This window comes from Ovis canadensis, chromosome 2 (assembly GCF_042477335.2).
Source record: "Ovis canadensis isolate MfBH-ARS-UI-01 breed Bighorn chromosome 2, ARS-UI_OviCan_v2, whole genome shotgun sequence".
In the NCBI taxonomy this organism is placed as follows: domain Eukaryota; kingdom Metazoa; phylum Chordata; class Mammalia; order Artiodactyla; family Bovidae; genus Ovis; species Ovis canadensis.
The window spans coordinates 243,543,487-243,569,712 of NC_091246.1; the positions used below are offsets into that span (position 1 = coordinate 243,543,487).

General features: G+C 46.5%; 1 protein-coding gene across 3 annotated transcripts in view; it reads right to left on the bottom strand.

Annotated features, from left to right (window-relative positions):
* The window catches only part of PTPRU (protein tyrosine phosphatase receptor type U), an 87,315-nt gene that overhangs the window by 38,031 nt on the left and 23,058 nt on the right, over positions 1–26,226 (bottom strand). For all 3 annotated transcript variants that reach the window (XM_069578783.1, XM_069578782.1, XM_069578781.1), the window contains exons 7-14: positions 25,696–25,989; positions 11,761–12,069; positions 6,768–6,877; positions 6,326–6,527; positions 5,886–5,988; positions 3,099–3,372; positions 2,104–2,140; positions 1,032–1,170 (exon numbers count right to left, since the gene is read on the bottom strand). In XM_069578783.1, the coding sequence (XP_069434884.1) occupies positions 1,032–1,170; positions 2,104–2,140; positions 3,099–3,372; positions 5,886–5,988; positions 6,326–6,527; positions 6,768–6,877; positions 11,761–12,069; positions 25,696–25,989 (1,468 nt within the window). The remainder of the gene's footprint in view (positions 1–1,031; positions 1,171–2,103; positions 2,141–3,098; positions 3,373–5,885; positions 5,989–6,325; positions 6,528–6,767; positions 6,878–11,760; positions 12,070–25,695; positions 25,990–26,226) is intronic.

The following is a 26,226-nucleotide window of genomic DNA, read 5'->3' on the forward strand; positions in this document are numbered from 1 at the left end:
AGGGGCTGGGACCACAGTGTCCTGGGGCTGCCTGGTAGGAAATGAGGTAGGGCAAGGAGAATGAGGTGGGGCAGGGTCTCAGAAGCCCACCGAGCTCCAAACCAAGGCTCAGTCTTTAGTGTTCCATGTACTGGCTCTCGGGAGGGGTTTATTTAGTGTTTTGAAGATAGGTTCTGCTGCTTTTGGAAGATGGGAAAACCACTAGGCTAGACATCCTTGGACTACAATGGCAGCTCTCAGTGTCCAGGTTCTGAGCCTCCACAGTTCTAACTTGGAGATTCTCAGAATTTCGCATCCTGGATTTCTAAAACTCCAAAACAGTATAAGTTCTAGGTTCTAAGACAGGCTGGTATTCACTCTGCCACTGTGAAATGTACCCGAAAGTGCCTCCCACACAAACATAAGGCTGGACCTTTGAGGCCTGGGAAATGGCAAGGGCAGGAAGGGAGGTCTCCTCTGAGTCACGGGCCCAGAAGGACTCAGGGATCAACAGTAACAGAGCCCAGGGTAAGCTGAGCCCAAAAGAAGATGGAGCCTGGGAAGAGCCGCTGCTCAGGGTCCTCCGTGTGAAGGGGAGTGAGCCCCACCCCCCACTGCTCAGGGATAACGCGCCAACCCCGTGCTCAGGGCAGACGCAATGGCAGAAGATCTCTCGTGCACTGAGGATGCCAAGTCAGGTTACCTCCCCACCATCCCCATCAGAACAGCCCAGCGGGCAAGGCGGGCAAGGCGGGTGGGGCCCACTCCCAGCACGGCTCCTTGGCAGCGGCCACTGAGAGCCTTTCCCTGGACAGGGGCACCTGGCACCGGCCAGACCTGGGCTCCAGCCAAGCCACTCTGGGGCAGCTCCATCTGCACAGTCTCAGGCTTCCCCTCACCGGCTTGGGTCTATCCACAGGCCTGATGCCCAGGTTGGCAGCCCTCCACACGCCCGCCAGGCGGCTGCCCAACCAGCCCTCAGCCTTCTCTCTGCTCACCCGGCCTCGGACAGGCAGAAGCCCCAGGTGGGCCAGGGCACTGGCCTCACTCACCCCTTTCGGATGATAATAATAATGGCCCCCAGCAGGAGGATGAGGACAGCAAGGCCCCCCGCACAGATGCCCAGGATGAGTCCCATCTCCTCCGACCTCTGGGACACCTCCAGGGGCTGTTTGCTTTCCTTGCAGGCGGCTGGGGAGAACAACACAGGACAGAGGATCAGAGGGGAGGCGGGGACCACCTTCCCCCTGCTTGCAGGGGTCTTAAACTCGAGGAGTTGGTGATGGACAGGGAAGCCTGGCGTGCTGCAATCCATGGGGGTCGCAAAGAGTCAGACATGACTGAGCGACTAAACTGAAGCCCCAAGGAATAAACCAGGCTGCACACACAGGTGCGCAAAAACATCTGCCCATCATCCTCAGCACGCGTCCCGCCTTTCAGTCAATCAGACCCATCTCTCACTGCCCCTCCCACCTTCCACATGCCCCGGTCAGAGGCCTTACGTGCCCTGTGTCCCTATCTGGAATAGCTCCTCATCAGAACAGCCCAGCAGGCACAGGACTGTGGTGCCCACTGCGATGCCCCTCTCTCCTGCCTCAAATCCTCCCCATCCTTCAGTGGATGGGGGATGGCAGATGTGTGTGGGGCCTTCAGACGCAGCCTCCAGCCCTCCTGGGAGGCAACAAGGGAAGAGAATTACGTATGGAGGGCTCAGTTAGGGCATCTCAGGACTGGGAACCACCCACATTCCTCATCTGGGAGCAGCGTCAATCCCGACACTACAGGGTCCATGCTATCCCCCTTCTCCTCCCCACAGGAAAGGGGGCAGATACAGACTCCGGGACCAGGGTCCAGTACCCACCACCCCATTCCCAACTTCAGTGGCTCACCCTCTGCCAGGCCCCTTCTGCGACCACGGTGGTGTGAGGGTGTGTGCCCAGGCTGGGAGGAGGAGCCCTCGAGATGGGGCACGTAGGGCCCAAGAAGGGGAATGTTTCCTGGCCCCCACCAGTCTGCCAGAGCTCCTGCCTCTGCTCCCACAGGCCTGAGTGCCCAGCGTCCGCCTCCCCAGAGCCCAGCAAGTAAGAAACCCGTGGCTGAAGGACTGAATCCAGGGGGACTTACCCTTCCGGGCGAGGCGGATGCAGTTCAGCCGCGTCTCCTGGAGGCACAGATGGGGCGGGTCTCAGCACCGCTGAAGCCAGGACCTGACCCTCCCCAGAGGCAACCCTAGGCAGGCTGTCTTGGCTCTGGTCAGAGTTTTTCTGGTATGAACTGTAACTAAACACACCCCACCAGCAGGAGGGTCGAGGGGGAACCAGGGACGGAGGGGCCAAAAAGGGGAGGGGTCCACAGATAGGGCGATGCCTTAGGAAAGTGGAATGAGATGGCCGGGAACAGGAAAAAAAAAAAAGGCACAAGGAGAGGGTAAGGAGGAGGAGCTCAGAAATGAGGGTAGCGCTTAGGTCCAGGGGTCCGCTTGGCTACAGGGCAGCACGGAAAGGAGCAATCCGAGGAGGGAGGAGCCTGGAGAAGGGCGGGGCTTCAGGGAGGAGGCTGGTCCTAGGCTCCAAGCTCAGGTGAAAGCGAGAAGAGGAGAGGGACACCCTCTGGAGCCAGAGGAACCTGAGTTGGAAGACCAGGGCCTCAGGAGGCGGCAGGGACCACACTGGGAGCTTGGATAGACATGAATCCAGGAAAAGCCCACCAGGCTCCTCTGTCATCTCTGGGATTCTCCAGGCAGGAATACTGGAGTGGGTTGCCATGCCCTTCTCCAGGGCATCTCCCCGACCCAGGAGATCAAACTCGGGTCTCCTGCATTGCAGGCAAATCTATTACTATCTGAGCCATCAAGAAGAAGCCCCCCGGAAAGGGTTAGTACTGGAGAGAAGGTGTCTGGGGTTAGGAGGGCGGAGCTCAGATCGGCAGGCGGAGGTGGACAGGGCTACGGGAGGCCTGGGCGCAGTATGGGGAAGGTGGGGAATAAGGCTAGTGGGAGGGGAAGGGTGGAGGATGGAGGATGGGCATTGTCTCCAGCTTCTGCAGCAGCCTGCTCCGATCTGTCCTGAGCCTGTCCCCCACCCGGATCGCCCCCACCACGACCCCGGCCGGCCCCTTACCCCCTTCAGGTGGCTTGCTGCCTGGAAGTAGATGAGATAGGCCTTCCTGGGCTCAAGCGGTGGGTTCCAGAAGCCGCGGTAAGTCTGGTTGTCACCCACGGTGAAGGGCATGGCCTCAGGCAGACTGCTGGCCGCCAGTTCGGCCCCAAAGTAGTGCACCAGGCCCCGGGCCAGCGCCGCATCGAAGGTCAGCGGCACCGGGAAGCAGTCCTGGCTGCCAGGCTCCCGCCGGAGTCTCCGCGGCCGCTCCTCCTCCACAATCACCTGGTACACACTGGACATGGGGAGGTGACAGGGCAGTGGTCACGGTGGCCAGAGGACAGGGAGAGCCATCTGGTGACTAAGGGTGCGGGCTTTGGGGTCAGGCTCAGGACAGCCCTCATCTCAGCTCTGTCTCTTCCTAGCTGGGCAAGTCACTTAAGCTCCCTGGGCCTCAGTTTTCTCCTCTGTAAAATGGGAATGATTGCAGGATGGCTCCATAAGGTAGAGGTGAGCAAAGAGGCAAGTTTAACAAGCAGCCAGTGCCTGGGCAGCTGTTATTACTGTAACTAAGGCTGAAAGTATGTGGGCCCTGCTCAAGCCAACCAAGCCCTAAAGCTCCACCCTGACTCCCAGGGCCTGGGAACCTCATGCCCTGGGCTCCAACCAGGTTCCCAACTGCTCCCTCTAGGCCTCAGTAAATTCGAGTAAGACACAATGCATTCATTCATCCAGAAAGTTTTTACTGAGCTCAGACATGAGTCCTATGCTGGGCACTTGGGGCTCTGGGCTTCCTGGAACTGGCCTCCAGTGGGGGAGCCAGTCACTGAGCAGGCAAACGAGGTCACACTAAACCTACATCTCGAATACCCTCCCAACCTGGAGGCAGCCCTGGGTCTGCAACTCTGAGCCTGCCATCTCCCGGGCCTGATGGCTGATTTCTGTTCCCTGGTTTCTGTCTCCCGATCCCACCTTGTGTGTTTCTATTTATTTTCATCACTGTACTGAATGGCCTTGTCCTATGAGCTCCTCCAAATCCTCTGTGGAACAAAGCCAAGAGTAAATAAATGAATGCTGACAAATTTAAATCTTTCCACCCCCAGCCTCAGTCACGTCTTGGCATGTGACAGCCCATACTGGCAATGGCAGCCTGCACTCTGGGAAAGTAGAAATGCCTTTTCCTTGCTCTCTAGCTGTTTGTTTGGGTTTTTTTTTTTTTAGCTCCCAAGTTAGGAGGGAATCACCCCAGCACCCTAAGATTTAGGCCAGACAGGTTCATCCCGTCATTAGCCAGCCCAGGCCCCTCTCAACCTCCACTTCCCAGGCCGAGGTCAGGCCTCCCCTGGCCCCAAGTCCCACCAGGAGATGCTAATAATCATGAACCGTGAACAAAGCACACCTTGATCTGGGATAATCACCATAAGGCAAAGGAAAGGGAGGCTCAGAGAGATGAAGGGACATGTCCAAGGTCACACAGTCATCAGGCCTCTCCACCTTACATGGTCCATCCCTTGCCCCATCCCAGGCTTGCCTGGGATGCTGACTGGGCTGCTCACAGGATCCCCCAAAGAGACAAGGAAAGGAGAAGCTGCTGGGTCCCCAACTCCTCCCAATTCAGAGGCACCAGCATCCTGAGCCTCCTGCAAAAGGCCAAATTCCCCTGAGCTCTGCAGACTCCTTCCTGCAGCTCCTGTTAGGGTCCGGGAATCAGCCCAAATCAGACTGTGCAGTAGCAAATATGGGGAGGCAAAGCAGGAGGAAAAAGCAAAAGCGGGGAGGAGTGAGGAAGTGAGAGTGTCAAGAGCACCTGGGAAACCCCCTGCCTTCTTGGGGGGGTCTCAGTAGGACCCTCTCAAGGGACCCTCTCAAGTAGGACCCAGCCAAGTGCAGGCTGTCACCCTCTCCCAGTGCCTGAGCCTTTATGGGAAGGAGCGGGTGGACTAGAGGGCCAGAGAGGCTCCATGACTTCAAGGAAAGGTACAGGCTGTACAGACAGACCAGGCTTTCACATCCCAGCGCTATCGCTTACCAGGCATGTGGCCTCGGGGACACATTATTCAGGCTCTCTGAGCCTGCTTCCTGATGCAGAAAATAAGGGTGCTGATACCCACTCCACTGGCTGCCGTGAGGATCAAATGACTTATGCAGGTAAAGTCCCTAAGATGACGTCTGGCCGACAGGAAGTGTGTGCACACACTGCACAAACACACGCACACTGTCTCACACACACACACACATCACACCCACAATCACACACACACACACACATCACACCCACAATCACACACACACACATCATACCCACAATCACACACACACACACCCCATCTTATCTCTGGCACCTTCTCCTCAACAGAGACAGTCACTGCAGCATCTGCTTCGTCTGCAAAGAAGTAGGGAAGCCAAGCTCTCGGCCTCTCCAGAGAGAGGATGCCACGTGGCCAGAGGCCCTAGCCTTCCAGGAAGCTCATCCTTGTGTCTCCCTCAACAGGAACCCCCAAGGGAAAAGCTGGGGAGAAATAAAGCCCCAAGGTGGCAGAGGTAGGCCCTCTGGAGAGATCCGAACAATCTCCTGTTCAAGATCTTGTGACAGTCACCACCAGACAGCCCACAGCCTCAGAGGGGAGTGAGTGCAGGCCTTCCACCTGCCCAGGATCACACAACGTCCTCCTCCCGACACTCTGAACCCTGAAGAGGAGACTGAGGGAAGACAAGGCTGAGCGGGCCTGGGTGGGGGTTCTGGGTCAGAGGACAGGCATCTTCTTTTACCGCCCTGACCTCCCGCCCCTCCGTTACACGCGTGCCCACCTGATGGGCGCCCCGCGGCCCTGTGCCGGCCTCAGCAGCACAGTGATGGTGTTCTCAGACTCGCCCAGTGGCGACGGCATGTCAGCATAATCAAAGCTGGGCGCTGGGGGAGAGAACAAGGACATAAGCCAGGAGCCTGGCCACTGCACCAGGAAGGCCAGGCCTCCAGGCTCCTTGACCTCTGCCCTCAGACTGCTTGCCCTTCAGCCTCTGCCTCCCTGTTCCCTCTGACCTGAGCTTCCCTGACCCCTGACCTCAGCCCTCAGATTCCACCAACCATCTCCAGAACCCTCTGAGTTAATCCTCCCTGACCTCACCCTCTAAATGGTTCATTTATCTCAGCAGGAGTCCTCCATTGCCACTCCCAGGAAGCCCCACCTCTGTGCCCAGGGGACTCTGGGCCTCCCCAAAGAGGCCAGGCTAGGTCAGGCAGGGCTCACCTGAGATGTTGGTGGTGATCTCGGTGAGCGCCGCCTGGCCAAAGCCTTTGCCCGTGCGGGCCCGCACGGAGAACAGGTAGGTGGTGCCCGGGTGCAGGTTGGAGAAGACATGGTAGGTCTCGTTGCGGAGCTTGGAGATGGTACGCCGTGGGCCCGGCACATTCACCGCCGGGTCTGACGATTCGACACTCTGGTAGCTGATCTAGGGGCAGAATGGGCAAGCAGGCAGGCTCAGGGATGGGGAAGTAGCCTCCCACCCATCATGGTTCAGGTGAGCCAGGCCTCTGGGTACCTTTGCCTTCTGCCTTCAGGTCCCCCAACGCCCACAGGGCATGGACCCCAGCCATAGCTGAAGGAACGCCAATGATCACCTCTGTTCTCCCACCCCACACACTTCCCTCTCCAACCTGTGGGCCCCCCCGTCCACCAGGGGCCCACCCACCTCATACTGAGTGATGAGGCCATTGGGTTCCTGGGGCTCCTCCCACTTGAGGAAGATCATGTCCTCCAGCGGAGTAAAGGTCAGGGACTCGGCCGCAATCCCGCCAGGCACTGCGAGGGAAAGATGACACGGGGCAGGGAAAAGCAAGCTTTGGAACCAGATACCTGGGTTCAGATTCCAGCCTTGCCATTTCCTAGCTGGGATGCTTGGACTACTCAGCCTCTCTGAGCCTTGGCTTCTTCATCTGTGAAATGGGGATGACAACAATACCTCCTCCACCGGAATTAAATGATGTGATGTACATAAAGCCCCAAGGCAAATACCTATCAGCACTCTCATATGGTTCGGCCTACGTCTGAGCACTCGAAAAGGGCAGCTGGCATTTTCATTACTGTGCAGGAGGCATTTCGCAGAGAAGAATGAATGCTCCTATTTTGTTCCAGCTGAGTGGTTTTCAGAAAATATAGACATTTGCCAGAAAAATGAAAACAACTGCCTTACAGTGGCAGGATTATGGGTGGAGATGTTTTCTTGTCTGAAAATTACTAATTACACAAACAATATGTTCAATGTAGAAAATCAAAATAAGCATAAGGAAAATTAATGGCACCGACAGTTCCATCACCCAGAGATAAACACTGTCAACATTTTAGCAGAAGCCCTTTCAGATACGATTTTGTTTTGTTTTTGTTTTAAGGTATCATCTTCACAGCTGGCTCCAGGAATTTCCTCTAGGAAGAGAATGGCCTTCTTTGTTTTGGGGAAAACACTTTGATAAACCTTTGTAGGGAAGCTGAACTTCTAAGATAGGGGAAAGCAGAAACCAAGATAATAGCTCAAGTGCCTTGTGTTAAAATGAAGTTAACCAGGCAATTCCACTATTCACCCACCAAAATGTTAAAAGGAAAAAGACAATTCCAAGTGCTGCTGAGGAAGCAGAGCAACTGAAATTTTCACACACTGTTAGTGGGAGTGTAATTCAACACAACCACTTGGGAAAACTGGATATATCTCCTTATTATGAACACAAACCCTGAAATCTAGCCGTTCCACTCCTAGGCATAAACCCATCAAAAATGTGTATATCTACCAAAAAAAAAAAGAATCTACACGAATTTTATTTGCAGCACAATTTAAAATAGTTGCCGCCACCGCTGCCACTAAGTTGCTTCAGTCGTGTCCGACCCTGTGCGACCCCACAGACAGCAGCCCACCAGGCTCCTCTGTCCCTGGGATTTTCCAGGCAAGAACACTGGAGTGGGTTGCCTTTTCCTTCTCCAATGTAAAATAGTTGAAAGCAACCCAAATACCTAACAATAGTAAATAGGATGAATAAATAGTCACATAATGGATTATTCAGCAATGAGAATAAATTCTCTAGAACTGTACACACCACTTGGCCGAATACCTCAAGCATAAAGCTGAGACGGAGAAGCCAGTCATAAAAAGAACATACAGTGATCCAGAAAAGGTAGGACCACATCTACAGACCTATTGGAAGGACTAAGCTCCCAAGGCTGACAGCATCTCCTACTGGAGAGAATTCTGAGCACCTGCAGCGCCCTGACGTTGCAACTGTTCAGTCACCCAGCCGTGTCTGACTCTTCGCGACCCCATGGACTGCAGCACGCCAGGCTTCCCTGTCTTTCACGGATGGGGATGCAAATGTATGGCCACTTTGGAAATCAGTTTGGCAATTTCTTATCAAGTTCAACATACACTTACACCCAAAACAACACTCCCACTCAAAGGTATTTTCCCAAGTAAACAAAAACTTAGTCCATTTGAACCAGCATGCCCATGTTCATAGCAGCTTCATTTGTTTTTTGTTTTTTTGAATGTATAATGTTTTAATTTAGTCTGGGTAGAACCACAAGAGTTGCTACATGAACATATCATGGTTTAGGCTATTATATACAACAGGTGTCCTGAAAACAGGGGTAGTTTTATCCTCCAGGTTACAGAGTTTCTAAAACGGCTTTCTTTTTTCAAAATTAATTTTTATTGGAGTATAGTTGCTTTACAATGTTGTGTTAGTGTCTACTGTACAGCAAAGTGAATCAGCTACGTGTATTCAAAAAGAGAATATACACTATATGATTCCACTGATATAATGTTCAAAACCAAGCAGAAATCAGCCTATGGCATTACAGGTCAGGATAATGATTACCTTTGGGAGCTGTGAGTGGGAGGGTGCAGAAAGAGGACTTCAGGGCTGCTGGTAATGCTTTTTCTTGGTCTGGGTATGGGTTATCCTGATGTGTGCAGTCTAGGAGAATGCCAAGCTGAGCTGACCACTTAAGATAAGCACACTCCCCGTAAGTATTATACTAATACTTCAGTGAAAAGTATAAAATATTAAATAATTAATTAATATTAAAAAGAGGCAGGAGAAGGGGGACAGAGAAAAAAGAAAGAAAAACAAGGAGCCAAGTGAGGCCTGGTGGCCAGGGTTGGGGCTGAAGCAGCCTCAGCAATGTACCTTGCAGAAGGAAAGGGGAAAGGTCAACAGATTTTAAGAATGGAGCAGTCTGAGAGTCAACATGAGATTACTTGAGCAATACATGCTACCCCAAAATATGTCACTTGGAATAAGGATTATTTTGAGTTGAACTGAGAAGGCAATATAGGAGCATACACAAGAAAAAATTCTCTACCCTCCCCCTATTTGCCTAAAAGTAGGACATAAATTTGCACAGGTGCCCCCCTCCCCTCTTTACCTGGTAGGACAGAAGTTAATCACTGAGAAACCTCTGGACCCTTATCAGCCCAGAGGAATCTACCTGACAACCTTTACTGACCACCATTAGTTTCCCCATACATTTGATTTCCCCTAATTTGCTGCCCCTAGAAGTTTGAAGTCCTTTTCTTTTGTCTTGCCACTTTACTAAAAATTCATTGTTCCATGGTTAAGATGCTATATAACCCCAAGTTCTTACCACTCCTTTGAGTTACTCATCACTGAGTACTCCCTATTATATGCAAAGCGTGTGTTCATAAACTCTGTTTCCTATAATAGAAAATAATCTGAATATATATATGTGTGTATATATTCACATATATATTATATAAGCTTTGGAAAGATTAATAAAATTTATTTTATTGTATATAATAAACTGAATCCCTTTGCTTATGCCTAAAACTAACACAATATTGCAAATTAACCACACTTCAATTTTTAAGAATATATAATAAAAAATAAATAGAATTTATAACAAAAATTTTTTAATATTTTTATCTTATTTTTATCTGGTTAATCTATTTTTGCTCAGTCAATTTACAGGATCTCAGCCAATGAACCTCAGATAGGTAGGAGAAAAAAGTTAAGTTTATCCGATTTAGGGTAAACCCCTCCAGACTTCATTCCCACCCCCAGCAAATCCTCATCAGTGCAGGGCACAGGGCATACACACTTCCTCAGGTGAGTGGGGTTTTCCGGAAATTGAGAAAGGAGTTGAATTTTATATCTGGGCCACTGCTGTGCAGACAGAAAATTATACATGTGAGGAAACAAACAAACAAGAAAACTATTAACCAAGGAGCTTAGGGGTACCTGGGGATTTACAGCAATCTGGAGGAAGGCTTTGGACCTGCGCCGAGATTAGAATGTAGCTGTTAAGAAAAACAGCTCTCAAACAGATGGCCAGGTTTGAAACCCAGCTCTGCTACCCATCTACTAGTAATGGGACTTCATCGGCAAAACGGGAAGGGTAACAGTAAACAGCCAGATAGGGTTGTCATGAGGTGCACGTGCATTAATATATAAAAAGCGTTCTGAAATTAATGAATGTTACCTTGATATCAGTGGAACAGTACACTCAACAATGACAGAATGCACATTTTTTTCAAGTAGATATGGAACATTTACTAAAATTTAACCATATATCACTGGTGGCTCAGCTAGTAAAGATTCCACCTGCCATGCAGGAGACCTGGGTTCGATCCCCGAGTTGGGAAGATCCCCTGGAGAAGGGACCGGCTACCCACTCCACTATTCTGGGCTGGAGAATTCCATAGACTGTATAGTCCATGGAGTCGCAAAGAGTCGGACTGAAGACTTTCACTCACTCACAACCATATATTAGGCCATAAAGCATGGATCAAATTTCAAAAGACCAAAATTAGAGTATGTACTCTGACTACAGTGTAAGCTAGAAATCAATAACAAAAAGATAATTAGAGAAATCCCAGCCAGAAATCAAACAACGTAATTCTAAATAACTCTTGGGTCAAAGAATGAATCATAACAGAAATCAGACAATATTTTAAACTGAATGATACTGAAGATAGGATATAGCAAAACTTGTGCAATAAAACTAAAGCAGAGCTGAGGGAAATTTATAGCTTTAAATGCATATGTTAGAAATGAAGACAGGCTCAAAATCAGTGACCTAACAAGCGTCCATATCAAAAAACTAAAAGAACAGCTGATCAATGCGAAGAAAGCATTTTTAAAAAGAAATAGAAGAGAACGTTAAGTATAAGATTAATAAAATTTATATACCCTTACCAAGAATGAACATGAGAAAAAAAAGAGAAGACACAAATCACCAATATCAGGCATGAAAAAGGGGATAGCACAATAGATCCCGCAGACATTCAATAAATATAATGAGAATATTATAGCCAACTTGATGCCAAGATAGTTGACAACTTAAGTGAAATGATCAAATCCCTTAAAAACGGAGTACACCAAAACTGATACAAAGACTAGAAAGTCTGAATATTCCAACATCTATTTTGAAAATTAAAATTGTTATTAAAAACCCTCCCACAATGAAAACTCCAGGCCGAAATGACTTCCCTGGTAAATGTTCCCAAACATTTTAAGGAAGAAATTATACCAATTTTACCCAAAGTCTTCCAAGGAATAGATATCAGTATCATTACTCTGTTGTCATACAGTCGGCTTAAACCTAAGCAAAAAATCTAGGGCGAGTTCAGTCTCAGACACGCGGCGTCTGTGGGCACCAGGGATCAGGAGGCCTCTTACCGTCCTCGTCTGTCTGGAAGGTGACTTCCTTGCCCTCTTTGCGCCCCTCGGGGTTAGCGAGGATGAGCCGCACGTGGACATTCCGGTAGGGCAGCAGGTTCTTGATGGTGTAGCGGCTGACACCCCGCTCCATCTTCACACACTCCCGGACGGTCTGGTTGTGGCTGCTGCCCAGGGTGTAGTGATAGCACAGGGACACGGTGTAGGTGTGGCAACGTGTCACGTTGTAGCCCAGCGGTTCCCACTGCACGGTCAGCTGACGGGCCTGGATCTCAGCAAAAGCCAGGCCTTTAGGGGCCCTCATGGGCTCTGGGGAATCCGAGCAACAGAAAGGGTAGAAGAAAGAGGAGAAGCAGGATGAGAGAGAAAACATCAGGCAGCTGACTAGTATCAACCCTCATTTGCCCCCAAGAGTCCAAGAGACCCCTTAGTGCAGCAAAAAGGGAATAAAGTGTATGTTTTGGAGTCAGGCAGGCCCACATCTGAATCCTGGCTCTGTTGCTTGCAGCTGACAACTACTGGCTAAGTCACTTTATCTCTCTGAGCCTTAGTTTCCTCATCTGCAAAATGGGATAATAGGCTCGATCTCATAGGATGGCTGTGAGGTTTAAGGCAAAACATACAAAGCATGTGTAGCAATGGCTAATACACAATGTGAAGGTGGCTCAGTCATATCCAACTCTTTGTGACCCATGGACTATACAGCCCATGGAATTCTCCAGGCCAGAATAGTGGAGTGGGTAGCCTTTCCCTTCTCCAGGGGATCTTCCTGACCCAGGAATTGAACCAGGGTCTCCTGTATGGCAGGCGGATTCTTTACCAACTGAGCTATCAGGGAAGCTCCAATACACAGTAAGCCATCGAAAATATTAGCTATAATTTTTTTAATAATACGGTTCACTTCCTATTCCAAATTCCTCCTGAAGGAAGTCAAGACAGTCTGAATCAACCAACTGTTGTATTTTTCTTCATTCTCTGTTAATTCCAAATTTGTTCTAAAACAGTTTACAGTAATATGTACAATATAATAATACAGAGAAGTCAGCATAATGGGGGAAATGAGAGCCAAATAGATAAATAATGCCAGAGAATGTTAGGAAAATAGAAATGCATGCCATTAGGTCCGGCATGGAGCTATAAATACAAGGCTCAAATTAGGTGATGGGTTCCCTGGCTGCCAAAGAAAAAAGGGAAATACAATCTGTTCTATAAAGATGATGATGACAATGATGGCTGTAAACATTTACTGGGGGCTCTGTGTGTGCCAAGCATTGCTCTAGAGGCTTTAAAATGCTTTATCTCATTTAACCCTCTCTAACCTAATAGAAAGCTGCCATTATTAGCCTTGTTATGCAGATGTAGAAATAGAGGCACACAGGAGAGATTAAGTAAACTTGCTGACTGTCACACAGATAGTAAGTAGTGAAGCTGGAATCCAAACCTGACAGGCCAGCTTCAGAATCCACACTCTTAACCACCACTACTCTGCCTCCCCATGAGGAATTCACTGTCCAAAAACTAAAAATAAATAAAAATAAAGAGGAAACTTCCTTGATGATCCAGTGGCTAAGACTCCACATTCCCAATGCAGGTAACCAGTTTTGATCCCTGGTCAGGGAACTAGACCCTCGCATGCTGTTACAAAGATCAAAGATCCCACGTGCAACTAAGACCCAGCACAGCCAAATAAGTAAAATGTTTAAAAAAAATAAATAATAAATGAATAATAGTTCAGTTCACTTGCTCAGTTGTGTCTGACTCTTTGTGACCCCATGGACTGCAACACGCCAGGCCTCCCTGTCCATCAACAACTCCCAGAGTTTACTCAAACTCATGCACATTGAGTCGGTGATGCCATCCAACCATCTCATCCTCTGTCATCCCCTTCTCCTCCCGCCTTCAATCTTTCCTAGCATCAGGGTCTTTTCAAATGAGTTAGCTCTTCGCATCAGGTAGCCAAGGTACTGGAGTTTCAGCTTCAACATCAGTCCTTCCAATGAACACTCAGCGCTGATTTCCTTTAGGATGGACTGGTTGGGATCTCCTTGCAGTCCAAGGGACTCTCAAGAGCCTTCTCCAAATGAATAAAAAGGATACCTTTTTAAAAATTAATTAATTAACCACACCAATGCCTCTGGAGAGGCAGATACCCAACATAAGGCAAGTGCATATTACTGTGCTCCATAGCCTCTTGAAGATTCCATAGGACCAGAATGTTATCCGCATTTTATAAGTAAAGAAATCAAGGCTTCTTTACTCGGGGGCTCAGGCCCCAGTCCTGCATCTGCACTGAGCAGCTGTGCAATCCTAAGTAAATCTCTGGGCCTCGATTTCCTCATCTATAACATGGTGGATGAAGCCATGATTACTAATGATCCTCTTCTCTCTTGTCCTCTGACTGTGCAGGTTCTGTGATACCTGCCAAGTGTCCTCAGTTAGAGGATATCAGCACACACCTCAGTGAATAGGAAAGAAAGTCCTACTGCTTTGCCTCTTAAGATGATTAAGTATGGCCCTATTATTGTTTTCATATGATTAATTTGCTCAGGATGCTCTTTACAAAGACAATGCAGAGAGAAACATCAGGCTGCTCCTCACTTGCAAGTGGATGGGTAGGTGCACAGCTTTAGATGCTGGCCAGCACAGTGCAACTTTCCTTCCTTCCCTGGACCAGAGGCAAGTGGCCGTCTCCAGTCATACATCGAATGCCACTGAGAGATTTCAGCACCTGAGAGTAAGGCTTACCTCTTGACTTCTTACAGAGAGCCTGGCTCTCTTATCCCCACAACAAGGCAGACCCGATCCTCACCCGAGAAAAACATTAATAGGCTGGTTCCCTGCTCACTGCATCTTGAGGGCTGATAACTGCAAGCCCACTTACCACACTTGTCTTTTTTCTGCTGTTCCTGGACCATGGAGATGTTCCTAATGTTTTTCTATATAGTTTTGTTTTAACTCATTGTTCTTATCTGTTTAGAAAGGAATGGGTGAGTTTTGTGTGTGTTCACTCTGCAGTCACTCTGCCATCTTGTTCAGAGGTCTTTGCTTTATTTCCTGAGACTTTGCGGCTCTGGTCCTGGCTGCCCAATGTGTCCTGTCCCAAGGTGTCTATGTCTGTGTCTGTGGCTCTGTCTGTGTCTATGTCTACTAACGCCAAGTACCATGGATTTACTTGCACTAGTGAGAGAGGATCTCGGTTCCCTGAAGCTCTGCTCACATCCTCCCCACCTCCACATCCTTTACCATCCTTCCAGGTTTGGCGGAAGCACACTGCTTCCTTCACCTTCCTGCAGCGTTCAGACAAGGACACGAAACATCAACTGCAAACCGGTGACACAGGCTGGGCTGGGACTATGACCAACGAGACAGTAAGTGTCTCATCCAAAAGGAGCAGCTGCCACTCAGTTCCGGGCTGTGTTGCCAGATCTTCCTATTTATGAAGCCAGAGATTCCAATTGTTTGTGTGAAATCTCCAGATTTTTAAATACTGGCAACCTACTCAGGTTTTTTTTCAAACCGTTTTGTCAGGGGACCTCCCTGGCGTTCCACTGGTTACGACGCCACACTTCCAATGCAGGGGGTACAGGTTTGATCCTTGGTCGGGGAACTAAGATTCCTCACGGCCAAAAGAAAAAAAAAAAACACAGTTTTCAGGGCACAAAATGGTAACGCCTAACTTGAAGATTGAAACTTTCACCCTCATGCTTAAGTATCTCATTCTCCAACAGCTATGCTAGCCCCCTCCCCCCTTGCTAGACAGAGGGTCTCTGAGAAGAAAGCGCACTTTTCTTTCTCTCCCCACCCTGAACAAATTTGGGCAGATCCAGAGGCTCAAATAGTTTGTTGACTACAGGCTGATATGTTGATTGAGGGGTGTGAATTCATGAGTCTCTCTGTGTTTCCAAAAACCATCTGGCACCCAGACACACACTCTTCAGCTGCCAGCACACACTGGCAAAACAGAACCTGGGGGCCTCAAAGCCCCAACCCTCTGAATTCCACAGGCTGTAGGCCACTCGGAGGTCAAAGGTCTAAATGCACTTTTTTTTTTAACACAAGAAGGCTAACAGTTAACATCTGTTAAGTTAGCCCCCAATGCATTGATTTTAATGATGCTAAGGAGCACTCAATAACCCTGAAATATTAACTGTTGCTTGAGGAAGGGGCTTTGGAGTGGGGTTGGGTACTACAGAGTTCAAATCCTATCTCCACATTTCATTAGTTCTGTGACTTCAGGCAAGTGATTTAACTCCCTTTGAACATTAAGTTCTTTGACTAAAAAATGGAAATATAATAACACCTACTTTGAAGAGCAGTGTGAGAGTTACATGAGATGGTGTGAGTCTAATTCATAGGAATTAATTAATATGTGCATGGTAATAGTGAGATACGGTGACTGCAGCCACGAAAATAAAAGATGCTTGCTCCTTGGAAGAAAAACTATGACAAACCTAGACAGTGTATTAAAAAGCATAGACATCACTTTGCTGACAAAAGTCCATATAGTCAAAGCTATGGTTTTCCCAGTAGTCATGTACGGATGTGAGAATTGGACCATAAAGAAGGCTGAGTGCCAAAGAATTGATGCTTTTGAACTGTGGTGCTAGAGAAGACTCCTGAGGTCCCTTGGACAGCAAGGAGATCAAACCAGTCAATCCTAAAGGAAATCAACCCTGAATATTCATTGGAAGGACTGATGCTGAAGCTGAAGCTCCAATACTTTGGCCAACCTGATGCAAAGGGCCAGCTCATTGGAAAAGACCCTGATGCTGGGAAAGATTGAGAGCAAGAGGAGAAGGGGACGACAGAGGATGAGATGGTTGGATGGGCATCATCAACTCAATGGACATGAGTTTGAACAAACTCTGAGACATATTGGAGGACAGAGAAACCTGGAATGCTTCAGTTCATGGGGTCTCAGAGTCACACATGACTTAGCGACTGAACAACAACAAGGATAAGATATACCTTTATATATAGCAGCACCCTTTATAGCAGCAGTATAAATTAGTACAACCACTTTTTAAAGCAATATACGTCAAAGCCCTTCCTTAAACCACCTCTGACTACTTACATGAAAGAAATAATTCAAGGAGGGAATATAGTATGATCAGCACTAAGTTTTTTGATACAGTATTATTCACAATAATAAAAATCTAAAGGCAAATAGCCCAGCCATATGGAGACACTCAGTGGACTCCTACAGCCAATAAACACAATTATAAACAACATAACACAAGTAACAACACCAAGAAAAGGAAGTAGAGTGCAGAACACTTTCCACATCCCAATGACAAGGGTGTGAAATGCGTACTGTAGGCATATGGGCAGAGATTTGCAGGAGGCAAGAAAACTAAAACAGCTGTTGGGCTAGGATGGTGAGATTTAGAGTAATTTCTTTTAAATGCCTCTACTGGCGTTATATTATTGTTTTTACAGTAAATAATACTGTGGGAGGGGAGTTTCATGGAGCCCAAAGAGATGACAACACAGCTGGCCAACAGCAAAACTATGGGTCAAGACGCCTAAGCAAAGAGGGGGCGGCGATGCAAACGAAGAGAAACGTGATTAAGAGGAGCAGGCTGAGTTGTTTGGATCCTATCTGCCTGGTCCCTGCTAATTTACACAGCTTCCATCCAAGCCAGGCCATGTAAAGTGTTTAGCAGTGCCTGGCACAGAGTGGGTACTCAGCCCATGATGGCAGCAATGCAGCTATTACTGGTAGTAAGGTGGTGGTGGTGGTTTCCAACACGAGACTGGAAGTCAGGACAGTCAAACCTTGGTGCTGACTCTGTTATGGACTCACTGTGTCAATGTGGGCCAGTGACTAACTCTCAAAATTTCACTTTTCTCATCTGTAAAACGAGAATGGTCAACAGCTGTCACCATGAAACTTGGGTTCTTAACTTACTGTATAGTCACAGGCAAGTCCTTCCCATCTCTGGGCTTCCATCCCCTCATCTGCACACTAACAGGAGTGAAAGAGAGACTCTCTGTGGACCCCAGGCTCTGATTTCTTTCATACCAAGTACCTGACCAGAACTGGCTTTGAAGAGTTAAAAACACCATAACAATAATAGTTGTCATTCACTGAGTGTTCACTGTGTGTTAGGCACTAGGCTTCACAGACATTTAATACATTTACATGTAATCACCTGCCTTTAATCCAAAACCAGAGGGCTGCACAATTCAGGCTTCATTGCTCCTCTCTTTTCCATCTACACTTATTCCCTAAAATCTAAGGACTAAATCAGGGGTTCTCAACCTTGGCATTACTGACATCTCAGATGAGATAATTTTTTGTTGAAGAGGCTGCTTATACACCATTGGATATTTATTACCTTCTCTGGCTTCCTCTATCCCTAAGATGCCATTAGCACCCCACCCCTAGTTGTGACAACCAGACACTGCAGATGACTCCTGGGAGACAAAATCACCCCCACTAAGAACCACCAGCATAAAAGATCTCATCCGGTCTCATGGCTTTAAATATCATCTACACCATGTCTATACTGACGACTTTCAAATTTATATCTGCAGCCCAAACCTCTTCCCTAAACCCCACACTCGTAAATCCATCCGCCTGATGGATATCTCCACTTGAACGTCTAATAGGCATCTCAAAGTCAACATTTCCAACACAGAACTCCTGATCTATGGCACCCCGTCACACCTGCTCCTTCCGCAGTCTGCTCCCTTGCAGTAAATGATAACTCCATTCTTTCGGCTGCTCAAGCAAAACGCCTTGGAGCCATCCTTGACTTCCATTTCACTCTCTCACTGCATATCCAATCCATCAACAAATGCAGTTAGCTCTACCTTCAAAACAAACCCAGAATCTAACCACTTTCCCCACCACCACCACTTCCTCCCAGCTCCCAGCCTCCACCATTTCCCAGCTGACTTGTTGCAGCAGCTTCCTCACTGGTCTCTCCTCTGATCCCTTCACCCTCCTAGAGTCTGTTCTCCACAAAAGGACAAAAGTGATCCTTGTAAACATAGGAGGTGATGTCACTCCTGCTCTCCAAACCTGCAATGGTCCCCCAGCCCACCCAGAGTAAAATGGCTCTGGGTCCCATATCCCCAGTATGACTTTGATCTCCTCTCCCGCCAGCTCCCCTCAGTCACTGGGCCACAGTTATACTGGTCTCCTTGCTGCTCCTCACATATGCCAAGCATACTACAGAACTCCCTGCTATTAGGTCGGCCTAGAATGCCCCTTCCCCCAGCAATTCCTCTAGCTTCCTGTGTATGGCTCTCTCCCTTACCTCCTTCAGGTCTCTGCTCAAATGTCACCTTCTCGGTAAAACAGTCCCTGAGCCTTTTTGAAATAACAGTTCTCCGAACCTCACACCCCATCCCCCTTCCTGCTACGGTCTTCACAACCCTGATCATCAACCGACAATCTATATATTTCACTTGTTTACTACTTCCTCCTGCCAGAAAGACAAAGGAATACAAGAAGACAAAATGGCTGTCTAAGGATGACTAAACAAATACCTGCCAAAAGAAGGGAAGTGAAAGGCAAAGGAGAAAGGAAAAGATGTATACCCAACTGAATGCAGAGTTCCAAAGAATAGCAAGGAGACATAAGATCAATGATCAATGCAAGGAAATAGAGGGAAACAATGGAATAGGAAAGACTAGAGATATCTTTAAGAAAATTAAGAGATACCAAGGGAATACTTTTGCAAAGATGGGCACAATAAAGGAGAGAAATGGTAAGGACCTAACAGAAGCAGAAGAGATTGAGAGGTGGCAAGAATACACAGAAGAACTGTACGATAAAGGTCTTGACGTGGATAACCACAAAGGTGGGGTCACTGACCTAGACCCAGACATCCTGGAGCGTGAAGTCAAGTGGGTCTTAGGAAGCATTACTATGATCAAAGTTAGTGGAAATGATAGAATTCCAGTAGAGCTACTGAAAATCTGAAAAGATGATACTGTGAAAGTGCTGCACTTAATATGCCAGCAAATCTGGAAAACTCAGCAGTGGCCACAGGACTGGAAAAGGTCAGTTTTCAGTCCAATCCCAAAGAAAGGCAATGCCAAAGAATGTTTAAAGTACCTCACAATTGTATCCATTTCACATGTTAGCAAGGTAATGCTCAAAATCATCCATGCTAGCTCTCAGTACGAAACTAGGAATTTCCAGATGTACAAGTTGGATTTATAAAAGGCAGAGGAACCAGAGATCAAACTGCCAACTTCCAGTGGATCACTGAAAAAGCAAGAGAATTCCAGAAAAACATCTGCTTCATTGACTATGCTAAAGTCTTTGACTGTGTAAATCATAACAAACTGGAAAATTCTTATAAAGATGGGATACCAGACCATCTTACCTGCCTCTTGAGAAACCTGTATGCAAGTCAAGAAACAACAGTTAGAACTGGACATGGAACAACAGGCTGGTTCCAAATTGGGAAAGGAGTACATCAAAGCTATCTATTGTCACCCTGTTTATTTAACTTATATGCAGAGTACATCATGCAAAATGTCAGGCTGAATGAATCACAAGCTGGAATCAAGATTGCTGGGAGAAATATCAACAACCTCAGATATGCAGATGACTTCACCCTAATTTCAGAAAGTGAAGAGGAACTAAAGAGCCTCTTGATGAGGGTGAAAGAGGAGAATGAAAAAGCTGGCTTAAAACTCAGCATTCAAAAACCTAAGATCATGGCATCCGGTCCCATCTGCTGCTGCTGCTGCTGCTGCTGCTGCTGCTGCTGCTGCTGCTGCTGCTGCTGCTGCTGCTGCTGCTAAGTCACGTCAGTTGTGTCCGACTCTGTGCGACCCCATAGACGGCAGCCTGCTAGGCTCCCTCATCTATTTGCCATAAAGTGATGGGACCAGTGACAAACTTTATTTTCTTGGGCTCCAAAATCACTGAGGATGGTGACTGCAGCCATGAAATTCAAAGACGCTTGCTCCTTGGAAGAAAAGTTATGACAAACCTAGACAGCATATTAAAAAGAAGAGACATCATTTTGCCGACAAAGGTCCATCTAGTCAAAGCTATGGTTTTTCCAGTAGTCATATATGGATGTGAGAGTTGGACCATAAAGAAGGCTGAGCACCGAAGAATTGATGCCTTCCAACTGCGGTGTTGGAGAAGACTCTTGAGAGTCCCTTGGACTGCAAGGAGATCCAACCAGTCCATCCTAAAGGAAATCAACCCTGAATATTCATTTGAAGGACTGATGCTGAAGCAGAAGCTCCAATACTTTGGCCACCTGATGCAAAGAGCCTATTCACTGGAAAAGACCCTGATGCTGGGAAAGACTGAAGGCAGGAGGAGAAGGGGGTGACAGAGAATGAGATGGTTGGATGGCATCATCGACTCAATGGACATGAGTTTGAGCAAACTTTGGGAGACAGTGAAAGACAGGGAAGCCTGGTGTGCTGCAGCCCATGAGGTCGCAATGAGGCAGACACAACTTAGTGACTGAACAACAACTACCCACCAGAATGTGAGTTCCGTGCAGTTCCGGCATGAGGAACTCATACACTAGTGGCCTTTGTCTATCTTGGTCACAGTCTTATATCCTTAGCAACTAAACAGTATCTGACAAGTAATAGGCACTCAATAAACATGTGTTGAGTCTTCACATTTACCCTGTAAACATTACTATTATCCCCTTTTATAAAACAACAGGACTAAAGCTTGGAGAGGTTAATCTGACACAGGTCCTTCAGCTAGAAGGTAATCTCCCCTAGAATACTCTTACCAACTACCCAAGGGCCTCTCCAAGTGTGGCATTAAACTGTATTTTAGATGGTTCTCAGATCAGCTCTTAAAAACACAAGAATATTCACTGGCAAAAAAATAAACCTCAACCAAATTCTGTAGCTTATCTAAAAGTTAACTCAAAATGGATCATGGACTTATTTGTAAAACTATAACACTTTTATTTAAAAAAAAAGAATAGGAGGAAATCTTCGGAATCTAGGGCAATGCAAGGAGTTCTTAAATTTGACACTAAAAGCATAGTTCATAAAAGGAATTTTTGATAAACTGGCCCTCGTAAAAATTTAAAATGATTATTCCATGAAAGCCCAGGTGAAGAGGAGAAAAAAGACAAGCTAAAATCCAGGGGGAAATATTTACAAACTATATACCCAAAAAAGGACTAGTATCTAGAATGTGTAAAGAATTCTCAAAGCTCAACAATAAAAAATGAATAATCCAATTAGAAAATGGGCAAAGACATGAATAATTCATGAAGAGGATATACAGATGGCAAACAGCACATGAAAAGATGTTCAGCATCACTAGGCATGGAAAGTGAAAGTTGCTCAATCGTGTCCGACTCTTTGCATCGACTATATAGTCCATGGAATTCTCTAGGCCAGAATACTGGAGTGGGTAGCCTTTCCCTTCTCCAGAGGCATCTTCCCAACCCAGGGATCAAACCCAGGTCTCCCACATTGCAGGCAGATTCTTTACCAGGTGAGCCACAGGAAGCCCATTAATGTCACTAGGCATTAAAGAAAGGCAAATTAAGACCAGGATAGGATATTACTACATATCTCTCAGAATGGCTAAAATTTTAAAAAATAACAATAATAATGACAACACTAAATGTTGGCAAGGATGTGGAAAACTGGATCACTCATATATTGCTGATGAGAATGTAAAACAATACAACCAACTCAGGCAGTTTTCAATAAAACTGCAATAAATATGCAATTACCATATGATCCATCATTTGTATCCTTAGGCATTTAGCCCAGAAAAAAATGAAAAATTATGTTCATGCAAAAACTCGTACATGAATGTTCATGGCAGCTTTACTTGTAACAGCCAAAAACTGGGACCGGTTCAGGTGTCATTCAACAGATGAATGGTTAAACAAACTCTGGTCTAGCCACACCATGGGATATTACTCAGCATTAAAACAGAATGAACGATTGATTTATACAACTTGGATGAATCCCCAGGGAACTACACTGACCAGAAGAGTCAATCTCACTGCCGAGACAATCCAATGAGAAAAGAATAGTCTTTTTCATAAATGGTGCTGGGACAACTGGACACCCACAAGCAAAAGAATGAGACTGGACTCCTACCTCGCCCCAAATCCAAAAATTAACTCAAAGTGTGTCAAAGAGCTAAATGTAAGAGCTAAAACTATAAAACTCTTAGAAAAAAATAAAAGTAAATCTTCCTTACTTTGGACTAGGCAAACGTTTTCTAGATGTGACATCAAAAGTCCAAATAACAAAAGAAAAAGTAGATAAATTGAGCCTCATTAAAATTAAAAATCTTTGTGCTTCAAAGGACACCATCAAGAAAGTTAAAAGACAACTCACAGAATGGAAGAAAATATTTGCAAATATATCTGATAAGGGTCTAGTATCTGGAATATATAAAGAACTTTTACAACTCAATAATTAAAAGATTAAAACCCAATTTAAAAATGAGTAAAGGATCTGAATAGACATTTATACAGAGAAGGCATACAAATGGCCAATAAGAACATGCAACTTGTTTGATATTTATTAACCATCAGAGACGTGCAAAACCACAATGAGACACTACTTCATATCCACCAGGAGGGTTATAATCAGAAGACAGATAATAATGAGTGTTAGTGGATATGTAGAGATACTGGAACTCCCATACACAGCTGATGAGAATGTAAAGTGGAATGGCTGCTTTGGAAAGCAATCCAGCAGGTTCCTAAATGGTTAAACATAATTACCATATCATATGTACATGCTATACCCTCAGGAGAAATTAAAACATATTTCCATACAAAAATCTCTACATTAATACTCATAGCAATAATAACCAAAAAGTATAAACAATGCAGATGCCTTCCGACTGATAAATGTATAAGTAAATTATGGTATGTCTATACAATAGAATATTATTCAACAATAAAAAGTACTAAAGCATGCCACAACATGAATAAACCTTGAAAAAGTATGCTATGAGAAAGAAGCCAGTCACAAAAGACTACATATTATATGATTCCATCATATACAAAATGTCCAGAGAGGCAAATCTCTATAGAGACAAAAAATAAATTAGTGGCTGTCTAGGGCTGGAAGTATTAACGGGACATGAGGGGAGGGGTGGACTGCTAAAGGATACAAGGCTTCCTTTGAGAGAGGGGGAAATGTTCTAAAATTTATTGTGGTGATGGTTGCACAACTCTGTGAATATACTAAAAACCACTGAATTATACACTCTCATGAGCAAATTGCATGAGATGTGGTTATATCTCAATAAAGCTATTACCAAATTAAAAAGGCAATTCAAAAGATTATATACTGGGACATCTCTGGAAGTCTGGTGATTAAGAATCTGACTTCCAATACAGGAGACATGGGTTTGATCCCTTGTCTGGGAAGATCCCACATTCTGCTGGGCAACTAAGCCCATTTACCACAACTGCTGAGCCTGTGCTCTAGAGCCTGTTTGCCACAAGAGACACCACCGCCGTGAGAAACCCTCGCACAGCAAACAGATTATCCCCTGCTTGCACCAATTAGAGAAAGACCGAGTGCAACAATGAAGACCCAGTGCAGCCAAACAGAAATAAATACATGTAAATAAAGTGAATAAATATCATGCGAAGAGTTGACTCGTTGGAAAAGTCCCTGATGCTGGGAGGGATTGGGGGCAGGAGGAGAAGGGGCCGACAGAGAATGAGATGGCTGGATGGCATCACTCACTCAATGGACATGAGTTTGCATGAACTCTGGGAGTTGGTGATGGACAGGGAGGCCTGGTGTGCTGCGATTCATGGGGTCGCAGAGTCAGACACGACTGAGCGACCGAACTGAGCTGAAGTGAACTGAACCAAACAAAAACAAAAAAGGTTATATACTGTATATACAATCTATGATTTTATCAGCTATATAACATGTTTTAGAAATGAAGAACAGATTAGCAGTTCCCACGGGGTAGGGGTGGAGGGACGGCAATGATACAAAAGGGCAAATCAAAGGATCCTTAAGCTGATTGAATTGTTCAGTATCTTTTGACTGTGGTGGTAGATACACAAACCAACACCAGAATAAACTATATAGAACTAAATATACACACATACACACAAATGAGGACAAATGAAACTGGGTAAGTCTGAATAAGATCTATGGATTTTGTCAATGTCAGTATCTTGAGAGGAATATTACACCACAGTTTTGCAAAATGTTACCATTTCAGGAAACAGGGTAAAGTGAAAAGGAAAATCTCTTGTATTTTTCCCTATAACCACATATGAATCTTTTATATGGCAATAAAAATTCAACAACAACCACAAAAATGCTGAAATCACAGAGTAAGAAAATCGTTCTGTTCTCAGTCTCTCTTTTGATTAAACAAAAAAGTCTCCTCTGGTGCAGGTGTGCCATCGCTCATAACAGATGCTGTACCCTTTTAAATAAGAAAAAGCAGACCTCAGGCTTAAATGCCCAGATGAGAGAATCCAGCTAGAATTTAATAACATGCTTTTATTTTATGCTGTTTAGTTGTTTATTTTACCTAGATGATACAGTGTAGAATTAAGAACACAGATCCTGAAGCCAGCCAGTCAAGAGTTCTAATCCCTTACTGTTCTGCTACTTACTAGCTGTGTGACTTTGAGCCAGTCACTTAACATCTCTATTCATGATCATCTGTACAGAGGTTACAGATTTTACACCTCATCTGTAAAATGGGTAAGACAAGAGTACCTAGATCATGGGGTTGTTCTGAGTTTTAAATATGACACACACACGTGTCCTTCAGAGTAAAGTGTTAGCTATCATCCTTTTCTTTACCATAACTGGGATGGAGCAAAAATCATAATGGTTCAGAAAGTTTGAGAAGCACAGAAGGAGGCCATACTACCGTTTAGAATGTGCCCTTCACCCCTCGGATGCCCTAAGTCCACACCTGAGTATCCGGAGGAGGCAATGAAGCCAGGAAGCACCCACCTGCACACTTGGTGCGGCTGACGAGGGGCGGCCCCGGACGGCCGGTGCCACCGTCACCCGGGCGCGTGAGCAGCACGCTGATCTCGTACTCCGTGTCGGGGTCGAGGTGCCACAGCTTGTAGGTCTGCAGGCTGACGGCGTGCACCTCGGCCCACGGGCCGCGCGCCATGCGGTACTCAATCTCCTTTCGCACGATCGGCCCGTCGCCGATGATGGAGTTGGTGTTGAGCTGAATGATGAGGTAGGTGGGACCGGCGCGCAGCAGCTGCGGGGGTGCAATGGGGGTAGGGGGCTCTGCAAGGAGATGGGGGAAAGACGGAGCCAGACGGATGCCGCTATGAATCCCTGGCTCCCAGCTCCTCATCCTGCAACACCCAAACCCCCTAGAGCCATCCTGGTCCCTCACCCCTACCCCAGGCTCCTCATGCAGCCCCCCAAGTCCTCGACTAGACTGCCTCCCCTCACTAAATCCCCAGGCCCTAAGAGACGCCGAACTCCAAAAACCGACCTTGCCCCTCACCTCTCAGCCTA